We start from the raw sequence: 22,798 nt of genomic DNA on the forward strand, positions 1-22,798 counted from the left end.
AGGCAACAGAGAAGCGTGGTGGAGGTTCCTTGCAAGTTTGGGGCTGCATTTCAGCAAATGGAGTTGGGGATTTGGTCAGGATTAATGGTGTCCTCAATGCAGGCAGGTACTTATCCATCATGCAATACCATTAGGGAGGCGTCTGCTTGGCTTTAAATTTATTCTGCAGCAGGACAACGACCACAAACATACAGCCAATGTCATTAAGAACTATGTTCAGGGTAAAGAAGAACAAGGAGTCCTGGAAGTGATGACATGGGTGACAGGGTCCTCCCAACTCACCCCCCACTGTGGGACACTGCGGCCTGTGGATGGAACAGCGGGACAGTGCCCAAAAAACTGGACTGTCCTGCAAAAATCGGGACTGTTGGGAGGTATGATTATAATACCATTTTCAGTCTGTGTTTTAAACTGGAGGAGCCTACATTTAATGGTCCTCATTCCGAGTTGTTTGCTCGCTAGCTGCTTTTAGCAGCATTGCACACGCTAGGCCACCGCCCTCTGGGAGTGTATCGTAGATTAGCAGAATAGCGAACGAAAGATTAGCAGAACTGCTACTAAATAATTCTTTGCAGTTTCTGAGTAGCTCCAGACCTACTCCTAGATTGCGATCAGCTCAGTCCGTTTAGTTCCTAGTTTGACGTCACAAACACGCCCTGCGTTCGACCAGACACTCCCCCGTTTTTCCAGACACTCCCGCGTTTTTCCCTGACACGCCTGCGTTTTTTAGCACACTCCCGGAAAACGCTCAGTTACCACCCAGAAACACCCCTTTCCTGTCAATCACTCACCGATCAGCAGAGCGACTGAAAAGCGCCACAGAATCCACAGCAAATCTACTAAGTTTTTAGTTAAATAACTAAGCGCATGCGCCCTGCATGTTTTGCGCATGCACATTTAGCAAGAAATCGCAGCATAGCGAAAATCGTCAACGAAAGGAACAACTCGGAATGACCCCCAATGTCCAGAGATTATTGCATTATCCAGTGTTCACAATCAGTATGCTCAGAATTTTGCGTGAATGACTCTGTTTTTACTATTTCCTGAGACAATAAAAGCACGTACACCTAGGAATTGGGAAACAGTGCTGATTGATGAAACTGTACCTTGTCCTTGCCCTTGCATTAACAATAAGAGGGGCTTCAGAAACCCATCTTAAAGCTTCTTAAACCCATCTTAAAGCTTCCCTGCAGCACAGCACTATGCACAAGTCTAATGGGTTTGAAAACACGTTAAATGCTTTAGTTTAAAGTTAAACTAATCCTGTATGTGCAATACACGCCTGAATACATCAACATGGATATACATACACAAACGTAAAATAAAAAAATGTAAAGTATAGGAATACCAATGCAGAACACATGGTGTTTTTTTTTTTTATTATCACATCGCAAACCTACCATGCTTTGCTCTCAAGCTCTCATTTAATTGAAACATTGGCCAATCATATGCCTATCAACAGCATGGAAACAATGTCCTTGTAATTATACAAGAACAAACTGTGTCAAACTCAATCACATCATCTGCTCCCTGAGTTCTAGCTTACTTCCCAACACAGCTCAGTGCAATTTCCTGCATTCAAACACCCATCCCATTTCTTGTGTTTATCACAAACACAGTTTTCTCTTTTTGTAAAACTGGGTTTGATAAAAAATAAACAAATCCAGAAAAAGATGTTATGCAAGAAGATCACACATTTACAATCACTTATGGCTCACACTGCGATGATTCTATTCATTTAGTGATCAGCAATGTGATTTCTATGTTTAAAGATATTGGAAACATATGCCCTAGTCAAGGGTGGTATTCATGTGACCGCCGGTCAGCTGACCGACAGTCACATGACCTCCTCCACCAGCCCGGCGGGTCACTGTCCCGATGGTCGGCATGCCGACCAACAGGGACTATTTACACTCGTGGGTGTCCACGACACCCATAGAGTGGGAATAGAACCCGCGAGCCCGCAAGGGGCTTGCTGCACTCGCCCCTCCCCGCCGGGATCCCGGCGTCGGTATTCTGCCGGGATCCCAGCGTCGGTAAGCTGACGCCGGTCAGCCGTACTATACCCCTAGTCAACACAGTTATAAAAACTCTCTGTACAATATATGTAGTACACCAATTTTATATCTACAAATATTTACTTTATATGAATTCATCAATGGGAAATAATAAGATTTTACTTACCGATAAATCTATTTCTCGTAGTCCGTAGTGGATGCTGGGACTCCGTAAGGACCATGGGGAATAGCGGCTCCGCAGGAGACAGGGCACAAGAATAAAAGCTTTAGGATCAGGTGGTGTGCACTGGCTCCTCCCCCTATGACCCTCCTCCAAGCCTCAGTTAGGATACTGTGCCCGGACGAGCGTACATAATAAGGAAGGATATTGAATCCCGGGTAAGACTCATACCAGCCACACCAATCACACCGTACAACTTGTGATCTGAACCCAGTTAACAGTATGATAACAACGAAGGAGCCTCTGAAAAGATGGCTCACAACAACAACAATAACCCGATTTAGTTAACAATAACTATGTATAAGTATTGCAGACAATCCGCACTTGGGATGGGCGCCCAGCATCCACTACGGACTACAAGAAATAGATTTATCGGTAAGTAAAATCTTATTTTCTCTGACGTCCTAGTGGATGCTGGGACTCCGTAAGGACCATGGGGATTATACCAAAGCTCCCAAACGGGCGGGAGAGTGCGGATGACTCTGCAGCACCGAATGAGAGAACTCCAGGTCCTCCTCAGCCAGGGTATCAAATTTGTAGAATTTAGCAAACGTGTTTGCCCCTGACCAAGTAGCTGCTCGGCAAAGTTGTAAAGCCGAGACCCCTCGGGCAGCCGCCCAAGATGAACCCACTTTCCTTGTGGAATGGGCTTTTACAGATTTTGGCTGTGGCAGGCCTGCCACAGAATGTGCAAGCTGAATTGTACTACAAATCCAACGAGCAATCGTCTGCTTAGAAGCAGGAGCACCCAGCTTGTTGGGTGCATACAGGATAAACAGCGAGTCAGATTTTCTGACTCCAGCCGTCCTGGAAACATATATTTTCAGGGCCCTGACAACGTCAAGTAACTTGGAGTCCTCCAAGTCCCTAGTAGCCGCAGGCACCACAATAGGTTGGTTCATGTGAAAAGCAGAAACCACCTTAGGGAGAAATTGAGGACGAGTCCTCAATTCTGCCCTGTCAGAATGAAAAATTAAGTAAGGGCTTTTATATGATAAAGCCGCCAATTCTGACACACGCCTGGCTGAAGCCAGGGCTAACAGCATCGTCACCTTCCATGTGAGATATTTTAAGTCCACAGTGGTGAGTGGTTCAAACCAATGTGACTTAAGGAACCTCAAAACAACATTGAGATCCCAAGGTGCCACTGGAGGCACAAAAGGAGGTTGTATATGCAGTACCCCTTTTACAAATGTCTGAACTTCAGGTACTGAAGCCAGTTCTTTCTGGAAGAAAATCGACAGGGCCGAAATTTGAACCTTAATGGACCCTAATTTTAGGCCCATAGACAGTCCTGTTTGCAGGAAATGGAGGAAACGACCCAGTTGAAATTCCTCTGTAGGGGCCTTCTTGGCCTCACACCACGCAACATATTTTCGCCAAATGCGGTGATAATGTTTTGCGGTTACATCCTTCCTGGCTTTGACCAGGGTAGGGATGACTTCATCTGGAATGCCTTTTTCCTTCAGGATCCGGCGTTCAACCGCCATGCCGTCAAACGCAGCCACGGTAAGTCTTGGAACAGACAAGGCCCCTGCTGGAGCAGGTCCTTTCTTAGAGGTAGAGGCCACGGGTCTTCCGTGAGCATCTCTTGAAGTTCCGGGTACCAAGTCCTTCTTGGCCAATCCGGAACCACGAGTATCATTCTTACTCCTCTCCTTCTTATGATTCTCAGTACTTTTGGTATGAGAGGCAGAGGAGGGAACACATACACTGACTGGTACACCCACGGTGTTACCAGAGCGTCCACCGCTATTGCCTGAGGGTCCCTTGACCTGGCGCAATATCTGTCTAGTTTTTTGTTTAGACGGGACGCCATCATGTCCACCTTTGGTTTTTCCCAACGGTTTACAATCAGGTGGAAGACTTCTGGGTGAAGTCCCCACTCTCCCGGGTGAAGGTCATGTCTGCTGAGGAAGTCTGCTTCCCAGTTGTCCACTCCCGGAATGAACACTGCTGACAGTGCTATCACATGATTTTCCGCCCAGCGAAGAATCCTTGCAGCTTCTGCCATTGCCCTCCTGCTTCTCGTGCCGCCCTGTCTGTTTACGTGGGCGACTGACGTGATGTTGTCCGATTGGATCAATACCGCCTGACCCTGAAGCAGGGGTTTCGCTTGACTTAGGGCATTGTAAATGGCCCTTAGTTCCAGAATGTTTATATGAAGAGATGTTTCCATGCTTGACCACAAGCCCTGGAAATTTTTTCCCCTGTGTGACTGCTCCCCAGCCTCTCAGGCTGGCGTCCGTGGTCACCAGGACCCAGTCCCGAATGCCGAATCTGCGGCCCTCTAGAAGATGAGCACTCTGCAACCACCACATGAGGGATACCCTTGTCCCTGGTGACAGGGTTATCCGCTGATGCATCTGAAGATGCGACCCGGACCATTTGTCCAGTAGGTTCCACTGGAAAGTCTTGCGTGGAATCTGCCGAATGGGATTGCTTCGTAGGAAGCCACCATTTTTACCCAGAACCCTTGTGCATTGAAGCACTGAGACTTGGTTCGGTTTTAGGAGGTTCCTGACTAGCTCGGATAACTCCCTGGCTTTCTCCTCCGGGAGAAACACCTTCTCTCTGGACTGTGTCCAGGATCATCCCTAGGAACAGAAGACAAGTCGTCGGAACCAGCTGCGATTTTAGAATATTGAGAATCCAATCGTGCTGCCGCAACACTACCTGAGATAGTGCTACACCGATCTCCAACTGTTCCCTGGATCTTACCCTTATCAGGGAATCGTCCAAGTAAAGGATAACTAAAATTCCCTTCCTTCGAAGGAATATCATAATTTCGGTCATTACCTCAGTAAAGACCCGGGGTGCCGTGGACCATCCCTACGGCAGCGTCTGAACTGATAGTGACAGTTCTGTACCATAACCTGAGATACCCTTGGTGAGAAGGGTAAATTTTGACATGAAGGTAAGCATCCTTGATGTCCCGAGACATCATGTAGTCCCCTTCTTCCAGGTTTGCAATCACTGCTCTGAGTGACTCAATTTTGAATTTGAACCTCTGTATGTAAGTGTTCCAAGATTTTAGATTTTAAAATCGGTCTCACCGAGCCGTCTGGCTTCGGTACCACAATAGTGTGGAATAATACCCCGTTCCCTGTTGCAGGAGGGGTACCTTAATTATTACCTGCTGGGAATACAGCTTGTGAATGGCTTCCAAAACTGCCTCCCTGTCAGCGGGAGACGTCGGTAAAACAGACTTTTGGAAACGGCGAGGGGAATACGTCTCGAATTCCAATTTGTACCCCTGAAATATTACCTGAAGGATCCAGGGGTCTACTTGCGAGTGAGCCCACTGCGCACTGAAATTCACTGAGAACGGGCCCCCACCGTGCCTGAACTTGTAAAGCCCTAGCATCATACTGAGGGCTTGGCAGAGGAGGAAAAGGGTTTCTGTTCCTGGGAACTGGCTGATCTCTGCAGCCATTTTCCTCTCCCTCTGTCACGAGCAGAAAAGAGGAACCCTTTTGTCCGCTTGCCAACCAGGACTGCGCCTGATAATACGGCGTCTTATTTTGAGAGGCGACCTAGGGTACATCCCCTTTTTTAAGGCAATACTTCCAAATGCCGTTTGGAATCCCTGACCACTTTACTGGTAGAATACAACGCACTTATACTTGATGCCAGTCGGCAAATATTCCGCTGTGCATCATGCATATATAGAAATGCATCTTTTAATTGCTCTATAGGCAATAATATACTGTCCTTATCTAGGATATCAATATTTCCAGTCAGGGAATCCGACCACGCCAACCCAGCACTGCACATCCAGGCTGAGGCGATTGCTGGTCGCAGTATAACACCAGTATGTGTGTAAATACATTTTAGGATACCCTCCTGCTTTTTATCAGCAGGATCCTTAAGGGCGGCCATCTCAAGAGAGGGTAGAGCCCTTGTTCTTACAAGCGTGTGAGCGCCTTATCCCCTGTAGGGGGTGTTTCCCAACGCACCCTAACCTCTGGCGGGAAAAGGTATACTGCCAATAACTTTTTAGAAATTATCAATTGTTATCGGGGGGAAACCCACGCATCATCACACACCTCATTTTATTTTTCAGATTCAGGAAAACTACAGGAAGTTTTTCCTCACCAAACATAATACCCCTTTTTTTTTTTGGTGGTATTCATATTATCAGAAAAGTGTAAACATTTTCCATTGCCTCAATCATGCAATGTGTGGCCCTATTGGAAATCACGGTTGTCTCTTCACCGTCGACACAGGAGTCAGTATCCGTGTCGGTGTCTGTATCTGAGGTAACGGGCGCTTTAGAGCCCCTGTATGAGACGTCTGGACATGCACAAGCTGAGTAGCCGGCTGTCTCTTGTCAACCACTGTCTTTTATACAAAGCTGACACTGTCACGCAATTTCAACAGTACATCCACTCAGGTGTCGACCCCCTAGGGGGTGACAACACTATTACAGACACTCTACTCCGTCTCCACATCATTTTTCTCCTCATACATGTCGACACAAACGTACCGACACACAGCACACACACAGGGAATGCTCTGATAGAGGACAGGACCCACTAGCCCTTTGGGGAGACAGAGGAAGAGTTTGCCAGCACACACCAGAGCGCTATATATATACAGGGATAACCTTATATAAGTGTTTTTCCCTTTATAGCTGCTGTATTGTTTATACTGCGCCTAATTTGTGCCCCCCTCTCTTTTTTAACCCCTTTCTGTAGTGTAGTGACTGCAGGGGAGAGCCAGGGAGCTTCCCTCCAACTGAGCTGTGAGGGAAAATGGCGCCAGTGTGCTGAGGAGATAGGCTCCGCCCCTTTCTCGGCGTCCTTATCATCCGTTTTTCTGTATGTTTTGGCAGGGGTTAAATGCATCCATATAGCCCAGGAGTTATATGTGATGCATTTATTTAAGCCATATAAGGTTTTTATCGATTTATTGCGTCTCAGGGCGCTGCCCCCCCAGCGCCCTGCACCCTCAGTGACCGGAGTGTGAAGTGTGCTGAGAGCAATGGCGCACAGCTGCGGTGCTGTGCGCTACCTTATCTGAAGACAGGATCGTCTTCTGCCGCCGATTTTCCGGACCTCTTCGCTCTTCTGGCTCTGTAAGGGGGCCGGCGGCGTGGCTCCGGGACCCATCCAGGCTGAACCTGTGATCGTCCCTCTGGAGCTAATGTCCAGTAGCCTAAGAAACCCGATCCACTCTGCACGCAGGTGAGTCCGTTTCTTCTCCCCTTAGTCCCACGATGCAGTGAGCCTGTTGCCAGCAGGACTCACTGAAAATAAAAAACCTAAAATACACTTTTATTCTAAGCAGCTCAGGAGAGCCACCTAGCCTGCACCCTTCTCGTTCGGGCACAAAAATCTAACTGAGGCTTGGAGGAGGGTCATAGGGGGAGGAGCCAGTGCACACCACCTGATCCTAAAGCTTTTATTCTTGTGCCCTGTCTCCTGCGGAGCCGCTATTCCCCATGGTCCTTACGGAGTCCCAGCATCCACTAGGACGTCAGAGAAAAAGTATTTTACATTTTTTTCAGATATGCTATCAGAGGCCCACCTGGAGGCAACTCTGCCCTTAGCTGAAGAATGTATCTTTACAAGCTCAGGAATAGGATGCACCAATTAAGAAGTGCCCTTGTGTTACAGGAGAAAGAAAATAAAGAGAACATTAAGCCATATAAAATCATCCATTATTACCACAATGCAGTATATTGGGAACTAACATTTTTCATATGTGTAATTGTCTTGAATACAATCTCCCTTTGCATCCTCATCCAGTAGGTGTCCCACTATCATTTATTATATGTGTAGCGTAGAAACCAGTATGTACCAACAGACCAATTTATTCTGCTCAATGACATTATTGGCCTGAACATGGGGCCTAATTCAGACTTGATCGTAGATGTGCGAAAAAACGCACACCTACGATCAAAATCTTTGGCATGCGGGGGGATGCCCAGCACAGGGCAAGTCCGACTCGCATGCCAGGCCCCCCAGACGTGCGAAAGCATTGCACAGCGGCAATGTTTTCGCACTTGCTGTGTAGCTCTCTACCCGCCATGGTTAAGGTCACAGAGGCTGCGTGTGACGTCAGTATGGCCTTTGATATAAGCAATTGTGCGTAAGCGCACAACAAATTATGCAACATGCCCACAATACTCCCATATTGTAAGTCAAACCATCTCCGTGAGTCTGAATAGCCATCTCCCAGTCACCACCTGGGAACACCCATTACATTTTCAATGCATTTCTATTCCATCTGTCAACACCGCCACTTTGTACGCACAACACAATTTGACACACGCTCTGTGAGACTTTTCACAACTTTGCTGCATGTCCAGTGAAAAAGCAACTACGAGAGGGTACCCAAAAGAAACAGGAATTAATAATTAATTAATTATTTATTTGTTTGTACAAGTACTCTCCACTTGAATCAATACATTTGTCTAAATATTTTTTCCATTGATTAAAACATTTTCTAAGCTTATCTTTGTTGATGCCTTTTAGTATTTTTGCTTTTTTTTGTTTCACCTCTTCAATATCAGCAAAACGTTTTTCTTTAAGGTCTCTTTTCATCCGAGGAAATAAAAAAAGTTGCAAAAAAAAAGGGGAGATCGGATGAATAGGGTGGGTGAGGCAAAGGTACCACAAGCACGCAGCCCTCTAGAACATGATTCCTGTTTCATTTGGGTACCCCCTTGTATGTGTGTGACTATGGACATTGCGCCATTACTCTGCATCTGGTCCTTGGTCCCCCCCGTGCCTTCAGTGTTCCTCCTGCTCTGTATAACATTCAACAATACATCCAACAAGAAACTTTGGGGGACATTTACTAAGCAGTGATAAGAGTGGAGAAGTGAGCCAGTGGAGAAGTTGTCCCATCAACCAATCAGCAGTTCTGTATAATCTTATAGTATGCAAATTATAGATGTTCCTTCAGTGCTGATTGGTTGCCATGGGCACTTCTCCACTGGCTCACTTCTCCGCTCTTATCACTGCTTAGTAAATGTCCCCCTTAGTGTTTAATACCATTAGAACGACCACTTCTCACATTTATCAGAAAACACTATTACCAATAGTAGCCATGCAATACCAATGCAGAGAGAATCCGGACATGCTCAAGACTTTTTTATTGCTATATTTTCTCTGAAACACTTCCTTAAAACTTACCTTGCATTATATTTGAGATCATGCTATGGGGCAGATTCAGATATAGATGCAATAGCAGAGCTACTGTGTCTTTGTACGCAGCGGCTGTGCTAAAATTTGTAAACGCACCAAGAGGTGTCTTTAGTAGAAAGATGCCCATTTCATGATTTTGAGATGCGCCTCTTTGTCATAGGGGATGCGGTCATGTGACCGGCACTCGTGATCCCAGCAGTCACCATGCCAACGCGGGAATACTGAACGCTCAAAATGCCGTCCGAAGTAATGCCGACCCATACTAGGATCTGTTTCTACGACATCTATAGAGTGGGAATAGAACCTGTGACGAGCACAGCAAGCCACCGGGCCAGCTACGTGGTGAGCCTGCAAGCGGCTTTGTTGCGCTCTACCCCACCCCCGCCCCGCCGACATTATGCTGCCAGGATCGAAGGGTTGGTGTGCTGCCGGCAAAGCGATCCCAACCCACCCGAAAACACATCATCAGATCTGCATGAACACTGGTCATCTGAGCACTCAGTATGGTCGGGATATTTATGCTTCCAGGGAGAAGCTACATACTATAGGAAGACACAGCCGCTGGCCTTTGCACACATTGCAAATGGGGACAACAGGCCACCTGTTTTTGAGTGTTGCATTCATCTATCTATCTATCTATCTATCTATCTATCTATCTATCTATCTATCTATCTATCTAGGTATCTAGGTATATATGTTTGTTTAGATATTTTCAGCTAGGGAAAACAAAACCATATCATAATACTTTTTCCTCCCTATCTGCATATATAGAGATGTGTCCTCATACTTAATTGCTGTGGTCGCGTCAATCAGCCCCTCTCGGCGTGCTAGGTCCTGTGCGTCTTTTTACCTAAATGGTGTCTTGGGTGCAATGCGATGTAATTAGGACCCACCAGGAGACAGTGATGAATAATTTGATATGTGATACTCGTATATCTGTGTATAACAAGGACAGAATATAACTAAAAATGCAGAATTTTGGAGGAGGAAATACACATGTATATGGTATAGTACTACTGTATAGGAATAATGTTCACTACTTCACATATCTGAATATGGACAACGGAACAAGCAGGAGGAATATAGGAACACTGTAACGTAACTCAAAGAGGAGGAGCATTAGTATAAATAAAGATGATATGATAGATCGCCTTTACAGTGTCTTATTTAATAATCCATCAAGACAATGTTGCCCCAGACAACCAGCTCTAACTGACATCTCAGTCATATAAAGAAGCTAGCAAAAGTAGAAAGAGTAGGATGAACTGAATAATAAATAACATTCTGCAGAAATGTTACACAATGCATTTATGGACGTAATAATACAATGTATATTTTGTATATTTGTGAATAAATTCCACAATCCAATACAGTATATACACACACATACTGTATATGCATATACACAGAGATAAAGTGCAATGACAGCATGTCATAATGAATCCAGAATGCCTGTATGTTTTCAGTATTATGTAAATGCTGCCCTTGGTCATAATGTGATGAACACAATTCTGTTTAATAAGTGTTTTACAGCATTTGAATACATTAACCTAGAAAGCCATCAACACAGAGGTAAAAAGGTCAGCCAATTCTCTCTATAGCGTACAATTTATAGCGATACTAACCAGCTGACAAAATGTGCAGATGTAAGATTTTGTTTCTGTGTTGGGCATTTATTCCATCAACATTTATTTCACAGTGTTGACATAAAATCAAATGTAATCCTTACGTAGTGTCATTTCCTTTAGCATAAAATCATAAGTACTCAATAAATAGGCAAAAATACAATACAGTGCAATTTGATTAATTCTAGTCCTTTTTCTCAAACTGAATAGCATCCAACATGATGTAGGTATATGTGGTGAGATTTATCAGTGTCAGGTTTTGCACAATCGCTCCATGCTGTTCTCCGCACCCTTGGTTTATCTAGGTCATGGTGTCAGAATGTCAAGAGGACACACAGTATAGTTTTCTTCATATCATAAAGAGTGGACAAAGCAAATGCAATCATACCACACAGCAGTATCATATTAAGATAAAGTTGTTACTTTAAATAAAAAGTGCTTCAAATGCCAGTTTGGTTAATACAGTACAGAAATGGCAAAAGTGATATATTTGGTTGTTTCTCTTTGACATCAATGAACAGTAATAGAAATCTGATTTTCTTTCCCCTGACAGGAAAATGAGTGCATGTGAGTAAGAATCGCTTAAGGAGCGCTTGACGTGCTACTGAACCAGGATTGCAGGGCATCTAAGATTTCCCTCCTGGCTAATTTACATTTCTATATACATGCACCCATTGCCCAGCATGCAAGTTGCCAGTCTCCCAAGTTCTCTATAAATGTGTATACTCCTGCGCCTAAGCACAATCACCCTGGTTGCATTAGCATAGAAACAGTATGATTGAACCATTCTGCACAATAACATGGCAAGAGCCTGGAAAAGCTCCTGCATGTTTATGTTCTCATTTATCAGCAGACAAAAGAGCCACCTAGATGTCTCCATTCTGAGAGACAGGCAGTGACTGGTCCTGTGTGTTCTCAGCATTCCAGCAGGGAAGCCAGGTGTATTAGACTACATCCAAACAAGTCATGTCAAAGTAGAGGTACATTTGGCCTTCACATAACATATAAATGCTAGTTTTGTTAATCCAAAATGTATGATGTCAACAGATTCCATCTTGCGCTAAAAAACTGGACAACCTACCACTTGCTCATTTATGCCAGAAACACATAATAAATAGGACAAATGACATGATTTTAAACCATCTTACAATGGTACAATTTTAAACCATCTCACGGTAGTACAATTCCTTTACTGACATCCACCAGAACAATGAAAATCAACCATTTAACTGTGCCTAATTTATATTACTGTAGTTGTTAACCATTAGTTTCATAAAGGCATTTTTGCTATTGGCCATTGTATGCTACATTATGTGCCACAGGCTCTGCATGCAAATGAGAAGGATATGGACTCAGCTACTTTAAAAGAAAAGATGGCTTCTGTTACTGTAGCTTCAAGTAGAGGAATGAAAAGGAAACTAAAACGAAAGTTTAATTTTCAATATATTGCTTTAAGCAGATTTTCAGCTCTTGTTTTGATATGCTAAAGTACCCATTGGGAATTATGTGGGGATAACATTTCCAATTTAACAAGGGTGAACTTCAGGGGGTGGTCAGTCAAAGATGAATGTTTTTGAAGACATTCCCTGCACAACATATGATTTGTGAGGGATTCTAGATGCTACCACAAGGGAAGATAGCTGAAAGGATGCATCCGTTTTTTTCTACATGTGACATTCCATCTAATAGATGATCTGCAAAGTTAGCATGGTTAGCTAGCACGATGAACAGTAGCTCACACAGTAAAGTATGCAGCTTATCAATGTTACAGCATAACAAAGCCAAGTTCTCATAAGTAAATAATAGTATCATCATATGTCATATTTGAAAAGTTAGCAATACCTCATGGTCTGTTTGCATTTATTTAATCTTATAATAAACTGATTTTGCAAATGCATAACAAATTAAGCAACATTAGTTACCTGACACCTCCTAATGTATGTTATCAGAAGGCAATACTTCAGAGGCCAACATAAGTATCAATTGCAACATATTTAACCCCCTCTTCAAGTGCTGGTTACCTTGGTCAGCTGTGCTATCTTCTTGCTCATTTTAAGGTGCAGTTCTGCAGTATACTCCATGCTCAAACCAGCTTGATGTGCCATCACACCAGGAGATGAGGGCACAAACTTGGCAGCACTGGTAGAAGCCCCTCCACCGTAGTAATGCTGTTGCTGCTGCCAGCTCATTCCTGTCGCCATCTTCACGGCTTCAGATCCCTCTCACCTCCCCCTAAAAACAGTGAGGGAGGGTGAGAAATTGATGATACACCAGAGACAATGAATCCACAATGGGATACGAATTAAGAAAGAGCAATGTGCTGATATGCAGCCTGAGGGATGTCACTGTGCAGAGTGACTGAGGTAAGCACAGCTCATTCCCCCTCCTGCCTCTGTGTGTGGATAACACAGGCACAGCGAGCACATAGATCCAATAAAAGACCAGGAAAAGGATAAGGGGATGTGCAAGAGGAGAGTGATGTCTGTATATACTCATTGGAGCAGTTTGGTATATATGCACTCTATAAGAGTACATGTTTGTAGATCAACCTGTATATTACTTATATCAATGTCCAGACTCTGTAGGACGTTGAAATACAGATAAATACATATTTATATTATACACATACTGTACATAAAGCGTAGACCCCACAGCCTAGTTCAAGCAAACACATATAAACCAATAATCTGGACATGTTATGACAAGCTTATACGTCAGTTTTAATGACCCCGTTCTTACATTTGGGCCATATGGAAAGAGATGGTAAAATAATTGTCTGATTACATATTTACAGTGTGTGTGAATTATAATCTATTAACAGTATAGAAATGCAACAAAAGAAATTTGGAGTGTCAAACAGTGCGCAATTAAGGCTGTTAGTCATACAGTGTACCACCAGAGGCTTTTCCCACCTCTAATATAAAATGCAATAGAAAAAAAGATACGTGGAATACCGCTCGACCAGCGCCTCACTCTACGTCAGTAGAGCCTTAGTCATGCCCGGCTCTCAGATCCATAACATCCTTCAGACGTATTATACAGGAACAGACTCTCAGTGTGGATCACAGGAATTTTACCGGAAAGAGAGATAATGGGCAACCATAGTGTGATATTGTTTAAAAATGTAATACATCACACAAGACAACATGACGAGATAATGGGCAACCATAGTGTGATATTGTTTAAAAATTTAATACATCACACAAGACAACATGACGAGATAATGGGCAACCATAGTGTGATATTGTTTAAAAATTTAATACATCACACAAGACAACATGACGAGATAATGGGCAACCATAGTGTGATATTGTTTAAAAATTTAATACATCACACAAGACAACATGACGAGATAATGGGCAACCATAGTAATATTGTTTAAAAATTTAATACAAGATAATGGGCATGTTCAGTGGCGTAACTACTGCCCCCGCAGTCCTCGCGGTGGCTTGGGGGCGAGGGGCTGCGGGGACGCCACTGATTTACAGCAGACTGACATGCGGACGAGCGTCCGCATGTCAGTCTGCAGTCTCCTTCCCTCCGCCGCTTTTTGGAGGGACACGGAGGGCACACAGCGCGCCTCCCTGTGTCCCTCCTGCTGCATCATCTCCGGCGGCCGCGGGTCTAATAGGGGGAAGTGCCGTCCGTGAGCTCTAATTGGCTCACGAACCGGCGCTTCCCCCTATTAGACCCGCGGCCGCCGGAGATGATGCAGCAGGAGGGACACAGGAGAGACGAGCTGTGCCCTCCTCCGTGTCCCTCCAAAAAGCGACGACGACGGCGGTGGGGGGGGGGGGATAAATATCTGGCACTGGGGGCATATATGGCACGGGGGGGGGGAGGGAGGAATATCTGGCACTGGGGCATTTCTGGCACTGGGGGGAATATCTGGCACTGGGGGCATATATGGCACTGGGGGGGAATATCTGGCACTGGGGGCATATATGGCACTGGGGGGGGTATCTGGCACTGGGGGCATATATGGCACGGGGGGGCATATATGGCACTGGGGGGAATATCTGGCACTGGGGGCATATATGGCACTGGGGGGGGGGGATATCTGGCACTGGGGCATATATGGCACTGGGGGGAATATCTGGCACTGGGGGCATATATGGCACTGGGGGGGAATATCTGGCACTGGGGGCATATATGGCACGGGGGGAGGGAGGAATATCTGGCACTGGGGCATTTCTGGCACTGGGGGGAATATCTGGCACTGGGGGCATATATGGCACTGGGGGGGAATATCTGGCACTGGGGGCATATATGGCAGTGGGGGGGGGATATCTGGCACTGGGGGCATATATGGCACGGGGGGCATATATGGCACTGGGGGGAATATCTGGCACTGGGGGCATATATGGCACTGGGGGGGGATATCTGGCACTGGGGCATATATGGCACTGGGGGGAATATCTGGCACTGGGGGGGGGATATCTGGCACTGGGGCATATATGGCACTGGGGGGAATATCTGGCACTGGGGGGAATATCTGGCACTGGGGGCATATATGGCACTGGGGGGGATATCTGGCACTGGGGGCATATATGGCACTGGGGGGGATATCTGGCACTGGGGGCATATATGGCACGGGGGGAATATCTGGCACTGGGGGGAATATCTGGCACTGGGGGTATATATGGCACGGGGGGAATATCTGGCACTGGGGGGGAATATCTGGCACTGGGGGCATATATGGCATTGGGGGCATATTTGGCACTGGGGGGGAATATATGGCACTGGGGGCATATCTGGCACTGGGGGCATATGTGGCACTGGGGGGGAATATCTGGCACTGGGGGCATATGTGGCACTGGGGGGGTATATGTGTACCTGGCACATGGGGACGACGACTATATTTGGCACTGGGGCATGTAAGTACCTGGCACCGTGGGGGAATATCTGGCACTGGGGACATATGTGGCACTGGGAGTACAGCCCTAGCAACAAGGACTACCTCCTAGCAACGAGCATGACACCCAGTGCATGAAACACCTGGCAACAAGCATGACACCCAGTGCATGAAACACCTGGCAACGAGCATGACACCCAGTGCATGAAACCCCTGGCAACGAGCATGACACCCTGAGCATGAAAACCCCTGGCACCGTGCATGGAACCAAGAGCATGAAACCCCTGGCAACGAGCATGACACCCTGTGCATGAAACCCCTGACAACGAGCAGGTAATTGAAAAGTAATTAGAAGCCTTACTGTAGGACTTAATGTGTAATGGGCATTACGGTGTGTGGCATAATGTATCACGGACATTGCGGTGTGTGTCATAATGTGTCACAGGCATTACGGTGTATGGTATACTATATCGCGGGCATTGTGATAATAAGAATTTACTTACCGATAATTCTATTTCTCGTAGTCCGTAGTGGATGCTGGGGACTCCGTCAGGACCATGGGGAATAGCGGCTCCGCAGGAGACAGGGCACAAAATTAAAAGTTTGACCACTAGGTGGTGTGCACTGGCTCCTCCCCCTATGACTCTCCTCCAAGCCTCAGTTAGGATACTGTGCCCGGACGAGCGTACACAATAAGGAAGGATTTTGAATCCCGGGTAAGACTCATACCAGCCACACCAATCACACTGTACAACTTGAGATCTGAACCCAGTTAACAGCATGATAACAGAGGAGCCTCTGAAAAGATGGCTTCCAACAATAATAACCCGATTTTTGTAACAATAACTATGTACAAGTATTGCAGACAATCCGCACTTGGGATGGGCGCCCAGCATCCACTACGGACTACGAGAAATAGAATTATCGGTAAGTAAATTCTTATTTTCTCTGACGTCCTAAGTGGATGCTGGGGACTCCGTCAGGACCATGGGGATTATACCAAAGCTCCCAAACGGGCGGGAGAGTGCGGATGACTCTGCAGCACCGAATGAGAGAACTCCAGGTCCTCCTTAGCCAGGGTATCAAATTTGTAGAATTTTACAAACGTGTTCTCCCCTGACCACGTAACTGCTCGGCAGCGTTGTAATGCCGAGACCCCTCGGGCAGCCGCCCAAGGTGAGCCCACCTTCCTTGTGGAGTGGGCATTTACAGATTTTGGCTGTGGCAGGCCCTGCCACAGAATGCGCAAGTTGAATTGTGCTACAAATCCAACGAGCAATCGTCTGCTTAGACGCAGGAACACCCAGCTTGTTGGGTGCATACAGTATAAACAGCGAGTCAGACTTTCTGACTCCAGCCGTCCTTGAAATATATATATATATATATTTTTTTTAAGGCTCTGACAACGTCGAACAACTTGGAGTCCTCCAAGTCGCTAGAAGCCGCGGGCACTACAATAGGTTGGTTCAGGTGAAACGCTGATACCACCTTAGGGAGAAACTGAGGACGCGTCCGCAGTTCTGCCCTGTCCCAATGGAAAATCAGATATGGCTTTTGTACGAAAAAGCCGCCAATTCTGACACTCTCCTGGCCGAAGCCAGGGCCAGTAGCATGGTCACTTTCCATGTAAGATATTTCAAATCCACCGATTTGAGTGGCTCAACCAATGGGATTTGAGGAATCCCAAAACTACATTGAGATCCCACGGTGCCACTGGAGGCACAACCGGGGCTGTATATGTAGTACACCTTTGACAAAAGCTTGGACTTCAGGAACTGAAGCCAATTCTTTCTGGAAGAAAATCGACAGGGCCGAAATTTGAACCTTAATGGACCCCAATTTGAGGCCCATAGACAATCCTGTTTGCAGGAAATGTAGGAATCGACCCAGTTGAAATTCCTCCGTCGGAGCCCTCTCCTTCAGGATCCGGCGTTCAACCGCCATGCCGTCAAACGCAGCCGCGGTAAGTCTAGAGGTAGAGTGCACGGATCCTCCGTGCGCATCTCTTGAAGTTCCGGGTACCAAGTCCTTCTTGGCAAATCCGGAACCACGAGTATCGTTCTTACTCCCCTTCGCCTTATAATTCTCAGTACCTTGGGTATGAGAGGCAGAGGGGGGAACACATACATTGACTGGTACACCCATGGTGTTACCAACGCGTCCACAGCTATTGCCTGAGGGTCTCTTGACCTGGCACAATACCTGTCCAGTTTTTTGTTGAGGCGGGACGCCATCCTGTCCACCTTTGGTTTTTCCCAACGGTTCACAATCATGTGGAAGACTTCTGGATGAAGTCCCCACTCTCCCGGGTGGTGATCGTGTCTGCTGAGGAAGTCTGCTTCCCAGTTGTCCACTCCCGGAATGAACACTGCTGACAGTGCTATCACATGATTTTCTGCCCAGTGAAAAATCCTTGCAGCTTCTGCCATTGCCCTCCTGCTTCTTGTGTCGCCCTGTCTGTTTACGTGGGCGACTGCCGTGGTGTTGCTCTACTGGTTCAACACCGGCTGACCCTGAAGCAGAGGTCTTGCCAGGCTTAGAGCATTGTAAATTGCCCTTAGCTCCAGTATATTTATGTGAAGTGAAGTCTCCAGGCCTGACCACACTCCCTGGAAATTTCTTCCCTGTGTGACTGCTCCAATCTGCGGCCCTCCAAAAAGGTGAGCACTCTGCAACCACCACAGAAGAGACCCCCTTGTCCTTGGAGACGGGGCTATCCGCTGATGCATCAGAAGATGCGATCCGGACCATTCGTCCAGCAGATTCCACTGAAAGGTTCTTGCGTGGAATCTGCCGAATGGAATCGCTTCGTAAGAAGCCATCATTTACCCAGGACTCTTGTGCATTGATGCACTGACACTTTTCCTGGTTTTAGGAGGTTCCTGACTAGCTCGGATAACTCCCTGGCTTTCTCCTCCGGGAGAAAAACCTTTTTCTGAACTGTGTCCAGAATCATCCCTAGGAACAGCAGACGTGTCGTCGGGCTCAGCTGGGATTTTGGAAAATTTAGAATCCACCCGTGCTGTTGCAGCACTACTTGGGTTAGTGCTACACCGGCCTCTAACTGTTCTCTGGATCTTGCCCTTATCATACTCCACTCAATAAATTAGACTTATTGGGGGATATTCAATTGTTTGAAAAGTCGGTTGGGTGTCTGTTTTTTCCCTGTCTATTAAATAGGAAAAAACAGACACCCACCTAATTTTTCCAAACAATTGAATATCCCCCTTTGTATCTAAAATTAACTGAAGGATAGTGTTCCACAAGAACTGCAAGGGATAAAGACTTAGCGTTGTCAAGCAAGAATTCACAAGATTACAATTGTTTGGTTCTGCCTTGTAAATGATTGCTGCTTTCAAAAAATGGGCACAAAATTCCCACACCTCCGGAACTTGGAAGCTATTACATTTAGCTGCTGGTCACTGCAAGATCCCTTGAAAGGATCAGAACCTTAACCAACAGTCAGACACAATATGAAATAATATCCCCTTACATGCCCAGGGACAGAAGTAAACTGTGGAAACTGTGATAATGGATTTACTGCTTTTATTCTTCAAAATTTTCATAGTATATTTTTTATGAGTAGATTTTTTTTTATGTCTTGGAAACAGTTATATAGCACACAATTACATATTTTTTCCATTTTAATTTCTTTTCTGTTGCAGTCAGAAAGTGTGAATATTTACAGATTTTAAATGTGATACAACTTATTGACTCATATATATTTTTAATATTTCAGGTCAATACTGATCTATTGATTAATAAACAAATATGCATACATAACTTGATTCTGTACAACATGGTATCGTTAATCTGTGACCGGAAGCGCTAAGTATGCCACGGTAAGACGAAACAGAAAGTCATACAGCTTTCAGATCGCAATTGCCGTGTCGCACCCGGGATTTGTGCACAGGTACGTCCCGGGTACACCCGGCTGAGACCCCTTTCAGAATGGCATCCAGAACACGGCTTACTGCCGGTCCGCTGACATTACCGTGTCACGCACCGAGGAGGTCAGGGTTGAAGCCTTATTCAACCTTGGTCGCTCCCTGCGTTGAAATACTGGGTCGCTCAACCCGGGTTATTTCAACTGGCCCCATTCAGACTGCGCCGCAACCTGGGTTTCTGTGCATTCATGTGCAATAACCTAGGATATTGCTGGTGATCTGAAAGGGGTGCTGTATTACTAATAAAATGTTTAGCTTGTAAATAAAGATCCTAAAGACAGATTCTTTTAACTCTCCTGTGTTTCCAAACATGTGCTTTTACACACCTCAGCTGTGATTCATTGTTAAACAAGTATTGCTCTCCAGCTGACCACCCTAGGTGGCTCAATGCATAGCAGGAATACATAGAAGGATTCTATTTGGAGAAGATAGGTGCAAAAAACTGTTTGATCTACCAGCACTGAGCGAACAACAGCTTGGACTCTTCCCAGCTCCACAGGACTGTGTATACTAGTGTAATGAGGAATGCTAGCATTCCTGGAATGCTAGCATTCCTGGAATGGCAATTTTGCCATCTCTAATATCCTAATATATTAATAAAAGGTACATATGGCTGCATTCCATTATAATAAGACACTATTGCTAAATACATTTAAACTCCCTAAACCTTGTTCCCCAATTATTAATAAAATATACATTCTTGTTATCACTGACCTGGTCGAAGGGTGTTGTGGACTCGGGGCTTCTTCCGGTGACAGGGAAGAGGAACCGCTACTGGGTCGCAATAGAGATGGCCGGATGTAGGTCTTCTTCATACAGGATGAAGACGGTAAGCAGGAAGCACGGAGGAATGATGAAGGTCTCCTGAAAAACAAGACTAGTGAAAGTGCTGAGTGCTGAGGTACAGAGATGCTGGTATTATTGAGGTGCTGAAGGCACTGAGGTGCTGAGACACCGAGGTACTGAGGTGTTGGAGTTCTGTGATACTAAGGTGCAGAGGCTCCGAGGTGCTGAGGTTCTATGGTGCTGAGGCACCGGAGTGCTGAGGAACAGAGGCACTGAGGTGCCGAGGTACTGAGGTGCTGATGGCGCTCAGGCGCCTTGGTGGCACGGAGGTGCGTGATAGCGCTCGGGCGCTTGGAGGCACGGAAGTGCGTGATGGCGCTCGGGCGCTTGGAGGCACGGAGGTGCGTGATGGCGCTCGGGCGCTTGGAGGCACGGAGGTGCGTGATGGCGCTCGGGCGCTTGGAGGCACGGAGGTGCGTGATGGTGCTCGGGTGCTTGGAGGCACGGAGGTGCGTGATGGCGCTCGGGCGCTTGGAGGCACGGAAGTGCGTGATGGCGCTCGGGCGCTTGGAGGCACGGAGGTGCGTGATGGCGCTCGGGCGCTTGGAGGCACGGAAGTGCGTGATGGCGCTCGGGCGCTTGGAGGCACGGAGGTGCGTGATGGCGCTCGGGCGCTTGGAGGCACAGAGGTGCGTGATGGCGCTTGGAGGCACGGAGGTGCGTGATGGCGCTCGGGCGCTTGGAGGCACGGAAGTGCGTGGAGACACTGGAGACACTGGGACACTGGAGACACTGGGACACTGGAGACACTGGAGACACTGGAGACACTGGGACACTGGAGACACTGGAGACACTGGAGACACAGCGGAAAATAGGAACAAGGGAGCTCTGGAAATCACTGCTTCTGACAAGCAGAACGATGATACACAGGCGCCGGCTCCCTGCTCGGCGTCTGGCTTTGAACCTCCCGCCTTGGTCTGATTGGCGGAGCGGGCAGATGACGTCAGCCCCGCTCCGCCTACCTAATCTAAAGCAGCATGGCGGCGCCCTCGCTCCGGGAGCCGCCGGAGAGACCCGCCGACCCGACGCCGGACCCCCGAGGCCGCCGGAGGGGAGAGACGCCAGGCCATCCAGGACACCCGCAGCGGTAAGCGCGGCCGCCGCTGCCCGCGGGGTGTGACAGTACCCCCTCCTCCAGGAGTGGCCCCTGGACACTTTCCGGGTTTAGTTGGATGTCTGGAATGGAAGATTCGAACCAGTCGGGGAGCCATTACCTCAGTAGCATTGATCCAACTTCTCTCTTCAGGACCATAACCTTTCCATTCTACCAAGTACTGTAATTTCTTATGAAAATAACGAGAGTCAAGAATAGCTTTGATTTCAAATTCTGTCCCAGCTTCAGACACAGTAGTAGTTGGCCTAGGAGATGCTGAGTGGAACCGATTTAGAATGAGGGGGCGGAGGAGAGAGACGTGGAAGGAGTTTGGAATTCGAAGGTGGGATGGCAACTCCAATTTGCAAACGACCGGGTTCAAGACTTGCCGCACTGAGAAAGGACCAATGAACCTTGGGGCAAATTTCATGGTGGGTACTTTCAAACGAAGATTGCGGGTAGAGAGCCATACCTTGTCACCAACCTTATATTGAGGAGCTGCTCGTCGTTTCCTATCCGCAAAGAATTTATAGCGACCGGAAACCCTCTTAAGATTGGCATGAACTCGGCTCCAAATTTGAGTGAAATGTCGAAGAGTTGAGGCTGCAGCAGGAACTTCTTCTGGAGGACAAATGGGCAACTCCGGAACTTGGGGATGAAATCCATAATTAATAAAGAATGGAGACTCACCAGTAGAAGAATGATAAAAATGGTTGTGGGCAAACTCAGCCCACGGCAACAACTCCACCCAGTTATCTTGAGAAGGGGAAAGGTAAATACGGAGAAAAGTCTCTAGATCCTGATTGACGCGTTCAGTTTGCCCATTAGTCTGTGGATGGTAAGCAGAAGAGAATTTGAGCTTAATTTGTAGAGTTGAACAGAGGGCTCTCCAGAATCTCGCTGTAAACTGTACTCCCCGATCTGAGACTATTTCCAGAGGTAACCCGTGCAGGCGGAAATGCTCTTGGATAAATAACAGGGCCAACTTGGAAGCGGAGGGTAATCCGGTCAACGGAATAAAATGTGCCATCTTAGAG

The 22,798-nt window shown here is 46.6% G+C and overlaps 1 protein-coding gene across 4 annotated transcripts in view; it reads right to left on the reverse strand.

Moving 5' to 3' along the window:
- FAM184A (family with sequence similarity 184 member A) overlaps window positions 1-22,798 on the reverse strand; it is a 500,388-nt gene that overhangs the window by 461,785 nt on the left and 15,805 nt on the right. For 3 of the 4 annotated variants that reach the window (XM_063917230.1, XM_063917231.1, XM_063917228.1), the window contains exon 2: window positions 13,042-13,252. The exons of the other annotated variant lie outside the window; for it this stretch is intronic. In XM_063917230.1, coding sequence (XP_063773300.1) covers window positions 13,042-13,221 — 180 coding nt within the window. In that variant the 5' untranslated portion in view covers window positions 13,222-13,252. The remainder of the gene's footprint in view (window positions 1-13,041; window positions 13,253-22,798) is intronic. 4 annotated transcript variants of the gene reach the window in all.

Source organism: Pseudophryne corroboree, chromosome 4 (assembly GCF_028390025.1).
Source record: "Pseudophryne corroboree isolate aPseCor3 chromosome 4, aPseCor3.hap2, whole genome shotgun sequence".
In the NCBI taxonomy this organism is placed as follows: domain Eukaryota; kingdom Metazoa; phylum Chordata; class Amphibia; order Anura; family Myobatrachidae; genus Pseudophryne; species Pseudophryne corroboree.